Consider the following 12,765-nt stretch of genomic DNA (forward strand, 5'->3'; position numbering starts at 1 on the left):
GGAGGCAGTGGTGCCAGCCTCCTGCCCGCACCTGCTTAGAGACTTTGAGCCACGTCTTTTTGAGCCGGAAGATTGCACTGCGGTTCATGGACGAGGTGATCTCCAGTACGGCATTGTAGTTGTGGAGGCAGCGGCATATGTCAGCCACGGCCACCCACTTCTCGATGGCGCTCACCCTGGCGTTGATGTCCTCGTTGCGGATGATTTCTGAAGCAATCAAGTTACTGATCTTTAAGCCGATGCAATAAGACAGGGAAAAAGAGGAGTAAGTATTGCAAAGATGATAAATGATCACTATTTGCAGATATGATTGCCTAATTGAAAATACAAGAAGGAATTGGAAAACTATGAGAACAACTAACAGAGCTTGCTAGGGTTGCTGGCTAAAGGTTCAATATACAAAAATGAAAAGTTTATATATACATTAGCAATAATCAATTAGAAAATACAACAAAAATACAACCTTCCAAATAACAATGGGAATCTGTAAATACCTAGGAACTTAATGAGAACTATGTAGGATGGAAAAAACAGGTCACCAAAGGATATAAAAGGCTTGAATAACAGAGAAAGAGATCAAATTCCCAAATGGGAATGTAAATATGTCATTTTTCTGACAACTAATACATGTGTTTAATGTAATCCAATAAAACACTCAGGCCAGGCGCGGTGGCTCACACCTGTAATCCCAGCACTTTGGGAGGCCGAGGCAGGCAAATCATTTGAAGTCAGGAGTTCAAGACCAGCCTGACCAACATGGTGAAACCCTGTCTCTACAAAAAATACACACACAAAAAAAATTAGCTGGGCGTGATGGCGCATGCCTGTAATCTCAGCTACTCGAAAAACTGAGGCAGGAAAATCACTTGAACCCAGGAGGTGGATGTTTCAGTGAGCCAAGATCGCGCCGCTGCACTCCAGCCTGGGCGACAGAACGAGACTCCATCTCAAAAAAAAAAAAAAATCTGAAAACAAACAAACATACAAAAAACCAAATACCAACGAGAGCTTTCTCTAGAAAAGTAATTATAGACAAAGTAATTCCAAAGTTCATCTGGAAAAATAAACAGTTAAAAGGGGCCAAATTCTGAGGGAATCTCCCATCATACAACTAGAGTTTGGACAGGACACACTTTGAAGCACTGCTGGTCTCACATACACAGTAGAAGATATCTTCAAGGACTCCATCACCTGGCCAAACATGACACACACATGAACAAATCAAATGTAGGTTGGATCTGGAGCAGCTGGGGATGGGGGTGGGAAGCTGGGGCTAGAACATCAGGGAATTAGAATTGCAAGGAGCTGAAACAGCAGGAAGCAGTGGGCTTTCCGGTACATTCTTTTGCAACTTTCTAAGACTCTTTTTTTTTTTTGAGACAGAGTCTTGTTCTGTCGCCCAGGTTGGAGTGCAGTGGTGTCATCTCGGCTCACTTCAACTTGCACTTCCTGGGTTCAAGCGATTCTCCTACCACAACCTCCCAAGTAGCTGGGATTACAGGCACACACCACCATGCCTGACTAAGTTTTGTATTTTTAGTAGAGATGGGGTTTTACCATGTTGGCCAGGCTGGTCTCAAACTCCTGACCTCAAGTGATCTGCCGGCCTTGACCTCCCAAAGTGTTGGGATTACAGGTGTGAGCCACCGCGCCCGGCCTTTGTGATTGTTTAATTATTTTAAAATAAAAAGTTAAAAAAAAGACTACTACTTTAAAAAAGGCGATAAAAGGACATTTACAGATGAATTAAAAATTACAGGGCTTTACCGCTAAGAAACCTTCTCAGAAACAATTTCTAAAGGATGCTCATCAAGAAAAATGAATTGTAAAACTACTTAAGAATGGAACTACTACTTAAGAGAATCAGGAAGGATAATAACACAAAGTAGTACATGTATTATACCTCTTAATTAAATTGAAGTAGTAGTTAAAATTTTTTTCCATCAAGAGAACATGGAACTTAAAAAGAATTTTATATAAAAGTTATACTAATTTTTGAAATAAATAGATCAGTCAAATCTTCCAGAGAAGAAGGATAAAAGGAATATCTTCCAGTTTATTCTATGAAGCCAGTATTACCTTGATACTGAGACCAGAGATGGATAATATGAGAAAGGAAAATTAACACACCCGTTTGTTTAATATACCATGACCACATTGGGTTTGTCCCTGGAATGCAAGGATGATTGAATATTAGAAAAAAAGTATAATTGTCATTTATTATATCAACAGAGTAAGGGAGAAAAACCATATGACCATCTCCATGGATGCAGAAAGAAATATTTGATAAAATTCTGTATTTATTCATGGTTAAATCCATTAGCACCCAAGGAATAAAAGATAATTAAAAAAAAACCTGGTAAAGGAGCAAACATCGTTCCACATGGGGAAATATTAGAAATATCTCCTTTAAAACCAAGAAGGTGGCCGAGTGCAGTGGCTCACACCTGTAATTCCAGTACTTTGGGAGCTGAGGCGGGTGGATCACCTGAGGTCCGGAGTTTGAGACCAGCCTGGGCAACATGGTGAAACCCTGTCTCTACTAAAAATACAAAAATTACCTGGGTGCAGTGGCGTGCACCTGTAATCCCAGCTACTCAGGAGGCTGAGGCATGATAATCACTTGAACCCAGGAGGTGGAGGTTGCAGTGAGCCGAGATTGTACTACTGCACTCCAGCCTGGGCGACAGAGGGAGACTATGTCTTAAAAACAAAAAACAAAAAACAAAAAACAAAAGCCCAAAAAACCCAAGAAGGAGACACATGATTACCATGTCCATTCCATGCTGTCCTGGAGAGAGACGGGACTAGGGTGAGGCAGTTGAGGTGTGGGGTACAAGTGCAGAAGGGCGAGTAGCTCCTTAGATTTTGCTCTCTGGGAACCTTGCTTGCCTTACCCCAGTACCCCAGCTTGGCCATGGTCCTGAAGATCCTGGCCAGTACCAGTTAAGAGGACAAAGAAATTAAAGGCAAAAGGACCAGAAAACAGCAAATAGAACTGTGCCAGGGAGAGATGAGGAAAATCATTGTTGTGCCAGCACACATTCTGTGTATCAGAACCAAATGGTGGATTTGAACAGAGATGGCCAAATGCCAGGTCGTTACAAGGGCAGCTTCTGAAGTAGACCGTGTGCGTTCAAAACTGTACTCTGCTGTGTAATGTTGGGGATGAAATTTCCCCTCCTCAAGCCTCAGTTTCTTCATCCACAAAGTGGGAATGGCAGGATTAAATGAGATGATGCTTTTGAAGCATAGCGTCTAGCATGGGGTGAACACTCAGTGAATGCTCACTTCATATTCTTGTCTTTCACTTGCTTGACTCCTGGGCACACAGTGGGACAGGGAAGGGAGGGGACAGTGATTTGTTGCCTGGTGCTGTAAGGTGTGGTCGGATCAGGCCTCTGTCAGGTTATGTTTCCCGAGGCTTGGTCTCTGTCCCTCTTTCTCTCCTGAGAGGCACACGAGTCTCCTTTCTGCTGCTGTGCTCACTGCAGGAACCACTGGGTGCCCAGGCCTAGGAGGCCCCAAAGGGCTCCTCCCCTGAGCTGCAATCTCTGGGTCTTTCTTGTTTCTTCTAGGCTGCTGAGGATCCTCCCAGGATATGGTGTGCTGGTGGCTGGGGTTGGTAGGATGTGGCCCTGGCCAAGGTGGTCAGGGCAAGTGGAATCATGTGCTCCCACCACCGGCCCTCAAAGGCTCTTTTCTCGTGTTGATGATTAAACTCAGAAGAATGAGGATGCTGAGTGCAACTGTTCTCAGGGTTGTCACGAGGCTGGGAGTGGACCCGGCTCTGTGGTTCAGGGGTTGGAACTTGCACAGATGTGGGGAAGTTGCTGGGAGGGAGTTTTTTTTGTTGTTGTTGTTTCTCACACAGCTGATTTGCACTGTGTAGCAATGGAAGCCATGAGCTACCACACACCAGTTAGGAGACCTCAGCATTTGCCCTTCCAGAGTCTTGGTTTCTTTATATCTAAAAATGTGAGGACAGCCCCCATCTTTTAGTTGATGTGAGCTTTCAATGAGATTACTATGCACAAAAAGCTCAGTGCTAGGCACAAGGTAGGCACCCGGTTAGGGGGCAGTGGATATTCTTATTAAAGAACATTGCAAATGCTCCCTGTGGACGTGAATTGTGCCTCAGAAGGCTCTGGGACCTGTCTGCCCCCCAGTTCTCTGCTGCTCCCATGTTTCTCTGAGGAGGGATTCTGGGAGCTGGGGGTGTGTGATGCACCCATCTGAACTTAGTGTGCTAATCAGAGTCAGTCCAGGCCCTTTGAGCTGCTTATGCCAGGCCAGTTTGCAGGTCCAGTGCTTGGTCCCATCTCAACAGTTCTTCCCCAGGAAAGCTGGGGCTTGGAGGTCTAGAGAAGGGGGCTGAAGGAGCTGGATATTGGGCCATCGTGATCCTAGCCAGGGAGATTCAGGAGCCTTAGTCTCGCCCAGCACTGTGGCCTCCTAACATTAAAGAGAGTGTTTAATTAAACATTCGCTCAGCACTGTGGCCTTCTAACATTAAAGAGAATGTTTAATTAAACATTCGCTCAGCACTGTGGCCTCCTAACATTAAAGAGAATTAAACATTCTCTTTAATGTTATCCCAAAAGACCATCTTGCCACAAGAAAGGCAAGAAGAGGGGCAGCGAGTGGGACATCATTGCCAGAGTAGCTGAAACAGCCAAAACCTTAGGAGATTCCGAGGGTTCTGGATAATGTATGAATTAGAGGGAAGCTGTCTGCCATTGTCCAGCCAAATATTGCTTGTTGCTAATACTGAGATGAGGTTAAAAAATAGGAAGCATAGCAAGGTCTTCATTCCTTTCCTTCTAATCCTTCATTCCCTTCTGTTCTCTTTGCCACAGACTCCCCAAAAACCCTGCTCCGAGGGGTAACCCCTCCTTAGGAATCACAAGTTCTGGGTGAGGGCTCACAGCGAGCCAACGCTGGGCTGAATGTCTTCAGATGACCACCCAGTTAATCCTCCTATGACTGTTCCATGGTCAGCCCCACTTAATAGGAGAAGAGACTGAGACCGAGGTGAGGCAACCAGCCCAAGGCCACATGGCAAGGGGTGGCAGGGCTGGAGAGGACCCAGGAGTCTGATTTCAGCCGGGTGTATAGCCCGTTCTCTACCCAGCCTCTTGAGCGTCTTGCCAAAGAAAAACCCCAGTGAGAGAGGCGCTCCCATCCATACTCACGTCATTGAAGTGCTTAGTGGTTTTCATGATATAAGGGGTCCTTTCATTCTTTTCCAGTTTCATCCATCCTTGTCCGAAGAACTCCCTGTAGGAAGTAAGGGGAGACCCAGGTGGAGGGGGTGAGGTTTGCCTTGCTGATTTCATTGCTCCATGCTTTTTATTTTATTTTATTTTTTGGCTTTTTGAGGCTGTCATTTCTGGGGGAACAACCTTCTGCAGAGCCCTGGAAGGAAGGAACCCTGGGCTCAAGTCCAGCTCTGCCTTGTCGCAGCTGTGTGGCCCCAGACAAACCCTTTATAGCGCAGGGCTTCAGTTTCCTCATCTGTAAAATGGGAATCAAGACAATCCTTTCCTCACAGGTTTACTGGGAGGCTGAAATAAGGTGTGGGAAGGTACACACCTTATTGTGAGGGATGGTGGAAATAATTTGTTATGAATCTTGTTTTCTGACAGGGAGAATTCACATTTTAGTCACTGCAGCAGCTGGTCTGTAGGATGAGGGAATAGAAGGCCCTAAAAGAGGGCAGATAAAAGGCTTAAAAAGCCTGCAAGCCAAGCCACAGGCTCCTGACATCATAAAGTGACAGGGAGAGGGGACCTCGGCAGAGTCCTGTGGGCAGAAGGGGCCGGGGAGGTGATCTGTGTTTGAAAACACATCCCGCTTCTCCTCCTAGAGGGACATATCAGGAATATCATCTGTTTCTATGTCCAGGAGATGTGACAGGTTTCCAAAGTGCCGACCCTCTCTATTTACACGAGGCAGCACCCATGCTGGGGAGGGCTGTGAGAGTGCCAGGTGGGGCTGAGGCCAAGAGCCCCACAATGATTCAAATCCGGTGAGCCCAATTCTGGGAAACCATTCTGGGACCATTGTTAGGAATTCAGACATATTTGTTGCAAGGATGTTTACCGCAGCGATAAATATAAAAGTGAAGGCTGAAAACACTCTCGTGGCTTAGTAACATACTGTTAGAGAATGCTGTGTACTTATTAAAAATAGTGTTTACAAATGCCATTTTGGCATAGCATCAGATGAAGGAAGAGGGATACAAAATTACATAAGTAGAATAATTGCAATGAACACCAGGGATGACTGAGGCCAGAACAGGTAACAGCAGGCCTTGGGGCTTCTTCAAAGTCCACACCTGTCCCCTAAATCAGCTACTGGAGGTCACTGGACCTACACACGTGCCCACGCTCTTGCCTGTGTGCACAGTTTCTCACAGGTACGTGTGCACACACACATGAACACATGCTCTTTTCTAGATACTCTCTTTCTAGGAGCTCTGAGTTAGAGATGATTCCAGAAAAGTGTGTGTGTGCAGCTGACAGGTAAGGAGAGAACTTGGTGGGCAGGAACGGGAACAGGCTTCTCTCCCTCATTCTGCTGACCCAGGCACTATTGTTTCAAGCTGTGGAGGGTCCGTGCAGCTCTGGAAATTCACTGCGTGTGCTTCCAGGGTGCTGTCTAAGACAGTGCCTGAGGAAGCGGGGGGAGGCGGGTGGTGCCTGCAACACTTACTCATAAGGAATCTTCTTGAAGACGAGGTGATCTAGCAGGGTCAGCTGCTCCGCGATCTCCAGGGCTGAGTGGTTTTCAAAGGGCTCAGCCTTCACGCCTTCAGCCTGGTTTTGAGGTAGGGGAGCAATGTTTTGAGTTAGGCCCACGACGGACACCTCCTGGATTCTCAGCTGCCTCTGTGGGGGTATCTCGCCCTCGAATTGGGTGGGCGGGTGGACGGGGTATGACGCTGCCTCGAATCTGATGAGAGGGTGGATGGAGTATGATGAGGGGAGGTGGAGGGAAGGGGACGGAGGGAGATGGGCCCCGCCCTGTTGTGCCGTTGTGTGCAGCCCAGTGCTCGGACCGCCCTCACCCACCCTGCCAGGGAGCTCCCAGCACGTGCATGAGACAATGGAGGCTTCCAGAGGTGAGCCACCGGCCCAAGTTGCTAAGCTGGAAGTGGGCTGACTAGGACAGGAGCCCAGGTCGTCTGACTTCAGGCTGTGCCTGGCCACTCCCTTCAGCGTCCGCCTGAGCCCACAGCTGGCTCTATACAATTTCCTTTTGAAACTAGCAGGTGTGGACTCCCAGGCGTGATTAGCTCCTGGGATGGCCCTGTGCTCAGAAGACAGCTGTCCTGCCTTAGTCCTGGGCCTTGAGTCCATGTCCCTGGCCCCCAGGGGCCACCCTTGGACACCATCATTAAGGGATTCCACTACTTGGGCCCTTTGACCACAGAAAATCTTCAGGGAAACGTTAGCCAGAGGACCGTGGTGGCCACGGCAGGAGATGGATGAGAGGTGGACATGGGGAGGCCAGTGTATTGGGCACAAAGGCCTCGTGGAAGGTCTGCTGGATCTGAGTGAGGGATGCTGGAAGGCGGTGGGTAAAGGGACAACTGTGTTGGTCTTGGGAGGAGCCTGTTAGGAACAAGAATCCTCCCCCATCACCACCTCAGGACCAACTGGGCCACACAGGAGAAGAGCGGTCAACCCCTCAGGCAGCAGGTGCTCCGAGAGATGACTGTCTCGTGTGCCTCATGCCTTCGCTTTTTCATGCTCACTTTACCCTGTCCAGAAGTCCTGGCTGGGCTGAGCACCTGCAAGCAGCCCATCTGCCGGGTCCCAAGGGAAGTGGGGCCATCCCTCCTAGACTAAGTGTTTCGCTTCCTCCCATTTCCTCCTCAGACGGGCACTGAGGTCTGCACCAAGGCCCTCGCTACACGCTGAGATAGAAAGGCAGGAAACACGGTTCCTGACCTCAGGGAGCTCCAGCCTAAGTGGTTCCAAGTCATGTGAATGGAGTGAGGACCATGGAGAAAAACAGCCTCTGTCTGTGTGTGTGCCATGTGGGTGGTGTGTGGGTGGTGTGTATGTGGTGTGTGTGGTGTGGGGTGTGTGCATGTGTGTGTGTGTGTGTGTGGTGTGCCTGTGGGTGATGTGTGTATGTGGTGTGTGTGGTGTGGCGTGTGTATGTGGTGTGTGTGCGTGTGCCTGTGTGGGTGATGTGTGTGTACGTGGTGTGTGTGGTGTGGTGTGTATGTGGTGTGTGTGTGTGTGGTGTGTGGTGTGTGCGTGTGTGGTATCTGTGGTGTGTATGTGTGTGTGGTGTATGCCTGTATTGGTGATGTGTGTGTATGTGGTGTGTGTGGTGTAATTTGGTGTGTATGTGGTCTGTGTGTGGTGTGTGTGTGTGAATGTGTATGTGTGGTGTGGTGTGTGTGTATGTGGTATGTGAGTGTTGTGTGCGTGGAGTGTGTGTGGTGTGGTGTGGTATGTGGTGTGTGGTGTGTGTGTGTGTGTGGTGTGTGCCTGTGGGTGATGTATGTGGTGTATGTGGTGTGTGTGTGCATGGTATCTGTGGTGTGTGTGTGTGGTGTGTGTGTGGTGTGCACCTGTGTGGGTGGTGTGTGTGTATGTGGTGTGTGTATGTGTGTGTGTGTATCTGGTGTGTGTATGTGTGTGTGGGGTTGTATCTGTGGTGTGTGTGTGGTGTGGTGTATGTGTGGTGTGTGTGGTGTGTGTGTATGTATGTGGTGTGTGAGTGCTGTGTTCGTGAAGTGTGTGTAGTGTGTGTGTGTGGTGTGATGTGTGTGCTGTGTTGTGTGTGTGGTGTATGTGTGTTTGCTGGGTGTGCATGGTGTGTGTGGTGTCTGTGTGTGTGGTCTGGTGTGTGTGTGGTATGTATGTTTGCTGGGTGTGTGTGGTGTGTGTGGTGTATGTGTGTGTGGTGTGTGTTTGGTGTGTGTAGTGTGTATGTGTGGGGGTGTGTGTGTGTTTGTGTGGGGGTGTGTGTGTGTTTGTGTGGTGGCTGTCGGTGAGTTTTTCCTGGCAGAGCTGCCCTGGACAGGGAGGGGTGTGTAGAGAAACCCAGGTGCAGGAGCATGGGTGTTGGGGGACATGAAGCCTTTGGGGACACGGAGAGGAGAGTGGCAGGGCCACTGGGATGCCAGGTTGTAGTGAGAGAACCCAGGCAGGGGATCACCTGTGTGCTCACAGGGAGGGGACCCTCAGCCTCTGAAGCAGCTGAGTGAATAAATACAAGTGGGCAGCCCAGCCACCTTCCCACCTGAGGGTCCTGCCTGGTGCCCTGGGGTTGAGCTGAACTGTCAGGGCCAAGGGTGAGCTCAAGGGGCTGGGTGGCTTATGGCCCAGAGGCCCAGGCGCTGTGGGGCCCAGAGGCCTGCACCGGTACCAGAGGCCAGAAGAGGCGTTCTGGCCAAGGTGGGGTGGTTGGCTCCTTCCGCTCCCTTTTGGGGTGGCCTGGGAAAGAGGGTGACCCTGGAAGCAGAGATCAAAACTGACAACTTCCTCCACTTTTTATAGGCTTTTGAAAATCCTCACTGTCTCTAGTGAGGCCGCAGGACCCTCTCAACCCGGATCTGCCCCACACAGGCTCTGGGAACAAGAGAGGGCAGCTCAGCAGCTGTTTGTTCTGGAAGAACCTCAGGCTGTTCACAAAGGAACAAGGGGCCCTCATGCTGTTGAGGGGTAAACATTCCAGGTGAGTCCCTGTTGGGAACCAGGAGCAGAGTGCAGTCGGCTTCCTTTCAGCTGCCGGGAGGAGTACTTCCGTCTTGGGGTTTACCCAGCATTCTGGCCCCAAAGGGTCAGTCTGGAGGAAGTAGGGTCTGGGGACCGTCAACCTCCCTGCCTGAGGAGCACGTGTGGGTTCCTGGGGGCCCAGCCCTGCAGCGCTGCTCTGGGGGCAGAGTGTGGGCAGAGTGCTTACAGCTTCATAGGTGCCCTCACCACTTCCAGGAACCAGGAGGGGAACATGGGAGGGGCAGGGGCAGCAGGGGCCCAGAACCCAGAGTCCCAAGTCCTCACGCTGGCTACTTCCAACAGACTGAAGGTCACTCAACCAGCAAGGGGCTGAGACAGCATGGCACAATCTCTGCCTCTGGTGGGGGAGGTGTGGTCAGAGTGAGTCTGTCTTGAGTATCCCCGGCCGCTGTGATGCAGGGGCCAAGGGCTCTGGGGTGGCTTGTGATGGCATTCTGGGGTGCATATCACTGACTTGGAAAAAAGTGGGCTGTAGCTGGACCCTGGAAGTGCACAAGACCATCATTCCCTTACTCCGTCTGGAATGCCACTATGAGCTTGGATTTGCTCATGGTGAGCACAGCTCTGTCTCTGGGGTCCCATCATTTCTGGGCAGGTGGTGAGCTGCACCCCGACTTCTGGGGATGAGGCAGTGTGGTAGACGGAATGAGGGAGAGTTGTCGCTCTGGAGTCAGCCAGACCTGGGTGTGAACACCAGCTCTTACACCACCACTAGGGCCTCCCCTTGAGCCTTCGGAGGGAGCACGACCCTTCCAACATCTTTTTTTTTTTTTTTTTGAGATGGGGGTCTCACTGCGTCACCCAGGCTGGAGGGCAGTGGCTCAATCTCAGTTCACTGCAACCTCTGCCTCCTACGCTCAAGCAGTCCTCCCACTTCAACCTCCCAAGTAGCTGGGATCACAGGCATGCGCCACCATGCCCGGGTAATTTTTTATATTTTTGGTAGAGACAGGGTTTCACCATGTTGCCCAGTTGATCTTGAACTCCTGACCTTAAGTGATCTGCCCACCTCAGCCTCCCAAAGTGCTAGGATTACAGGTGTGAGCCATCGCGCCTGGCCTCCCTCTCACATCTTAATTTCAGACTCCAGAACTATGAGAGAATACATTTCTTTTTTCTTTCTTTTTTTTTTTTTTGAGATGGAGTCTCGCTCTGTTACCTAGGCTGGAGTGTGCAGTGGAGGATCTTGGCTCACTGCAACCTCCACCTCCTGGGTTTAAGTGATTCTCCTGCCTCAGTCTCCTGAGAAGCTGGGGTTACAGGCGCCTGCCACCACGCCTAGCTAATTTTTGTATTTTTAGTAGAAATGGGGTTTTACCATGTTGGCCAGGCTGGTCTCCACCTCCTGACCTCAGGTGATCTGCCCACCTCGGCCTCCCAAAGTGCTGGGATTACAGGCATGAGCCACTGCGCTCAGCCCATTCCTGTTGTTTTAAGCCGCCCAGGTTGTGGTATTTTTTCACAACAGCCACAGAAAATGAATACGGGTGATGCCTGTGCTGGGTCAGGGGTCCTGGGCAGGAGGACGGGGAGGAAAGCCTTGGAAAGCAAGAGGGCAGGCCCAGCTCACCATCTGCGTGATCTCCTCCAGCGTGATCTGGTTGTCAGCTGGGTCCTCCTGGGTCAGAGTCCTAGGCAGGAGCGAGAAGGCACGGTGAGCCCCACTTCACTTTGCAGCAGCCCCTCCCCAGCTCGGACAGCCCCACACGGCCTCTGCTCTTACGCCCCTCTGTCCTCGTCATCCCCATTGCCAGGAGCACCCTTTCCCCTTCCTCCTTCACTCTTCCTCCTGATGGTCCTGGCGCTCCTGGCTGTGGGAGGTCCCCTTCTGGGGCCCTCTCAGCCCCTGGGCTTCCTGCATCTGGCTGGGTGGGAATGGCCTTTCTGCCACCTCAGGCAGGGAGCCCTCGAGGGAGGGACGGTGTCTGATTCAGCCCCATAGCTCTGGTGCCAGCACAGGACTGGACATTCAGCAGGCGCTCCTGCGAGCACATGGATGACAGGATGCATGACAGGAAGGAAGCACAGGGAGCGGGGAGGCAGCAGCATGGCAGCCACAGGCCCAGAGGAGGGACTGCGAGGATGGAGTTGGGAGAGCAGAGGAGAGTGGTACACACGGTGGGGAATGAGGGTAGAGCCTCAAAGTCAGGCCAAAGTGCCGCACGCTCACAGTGATGGGCTCAGAGCCACAGCTGGTGAGTACCAACGGAGGCTGCGGACACTGGAGAGCCAGGCCTGGGCTGCGTGGGGACAGTCAGGGGTCTGCAGGCCTGCCGGGGCTGCGGGGAGTGGCTCTCTGGATCAGCCTGGCAGAAGGCATTGTCGTGTATATCTTACAGCTGAGGAAACGGCCCCTCAGGGAACTGCCTCACCTGGGGTCCTGCAGCTGGAGCATGGTGGGCCCACGCTCTAAACCAGGGCTGCCAACTCCAGAGCCTGCTCTTTCATCGCACCCAGGGAACAGGCTCCCCTCCGAGGGTGGCTTTGATCAATATGCTCGGTGGGGGGCTCCGCACACTCCTAAGGCCTCCTGGGAGGACCACGAGTGGCGGCTGTGTGTGTGTGCGTGTGTGTGTGTGTGCGCATGTGTGCACACACTCTGGCCTCTGTACTGAAGATGTGGAGGCCTGAAAGAGATTTTAGGACTGTGAGCCTGAGGGAAGAATGGGCCCCAGCATGGGGCCTCCATGGCCTGGCTGGGGAGGAAGTCTGGGCACTCTGATCACAGGCAGGACTTGGGGGAAAGTCTGGGGAGGCTGGGGCCAGGCAAGAGGTGGGGAGGAAAGGCCAGGGCCCAAGCCCTCACACCTGGGCTGGGCTGGGAGCAGACAGGCTGAGTCGGTAGGTGCCCGCCACCCACTGAACAGCCTGTAAAAGTGACACCCGTGATCTCATCCCAGCCTTGAAGCGGGTATTGTTCACCCATTTTATGGATGAGGCTCAGAGCGGGGACTTGCCCAGGTCACATGAGTCACTGGCTGAGAAGCTCATACATTGGGCT

General features: G+C 51.3%; 1 protein-coding gene across 8 annotated transcripts in view; it reads right to left on the reverse strand.

Annotated features, from left to right (window-relative positions):
• The window catches only part of RASGRF1 (Ras protein specific guanine nucleotide releasing factor 1), a 131,206-nt gene that overhangs the window by 24,161 nt on the left and 94,280 nt on the right, over positions 1-12,765 (reverse strand). For 7 of the 8 annotated variants that reach the window (XR_010131048.1, XR_010131047.1, XR_010131046.1 and 4 more), the window contains 4 exons: positions 11,335-11,395; positions 6,718-6,821; positions 5,196-5,280; positions 32-229 (listed from right to left, as the gene is read on the reverse strand). Coding sequence is in view for 4 of the 8 variants with exons in the window: in XM_019011186.4 (XP_018866731.1) it covers positions 32-229; positions 5,196-5,280; positions 6,718-6,821; positions 11,335-11,395 (448 nt within the window). In the remaining 4 variants the exon portion in view is untranslated. Of the gene's footprint in view, positions 1-31; positions 230-5,111; positions 5,281-6,717; positions 6,822-11,334; positions 11,396-12,765 lie in introns of those variants that run through there. The other variant, XM_063698754.1, reaches the window with a different exon arrangement.

Source organism: Gorilla gorilla, chromosome 16, assembly GCF_029281585.2.
Source record: "Gorilla gorilla gorilla isolate KB3781 chromosome 16, NHGRI_mGorGor1-v2.1_pri, whole genome shotgun sequence".
NCBI lineage: Eukaryota > Metazoa > Chordata > Mammalia > Primates > Hominidae > Gorilla > Gorilla gorilla.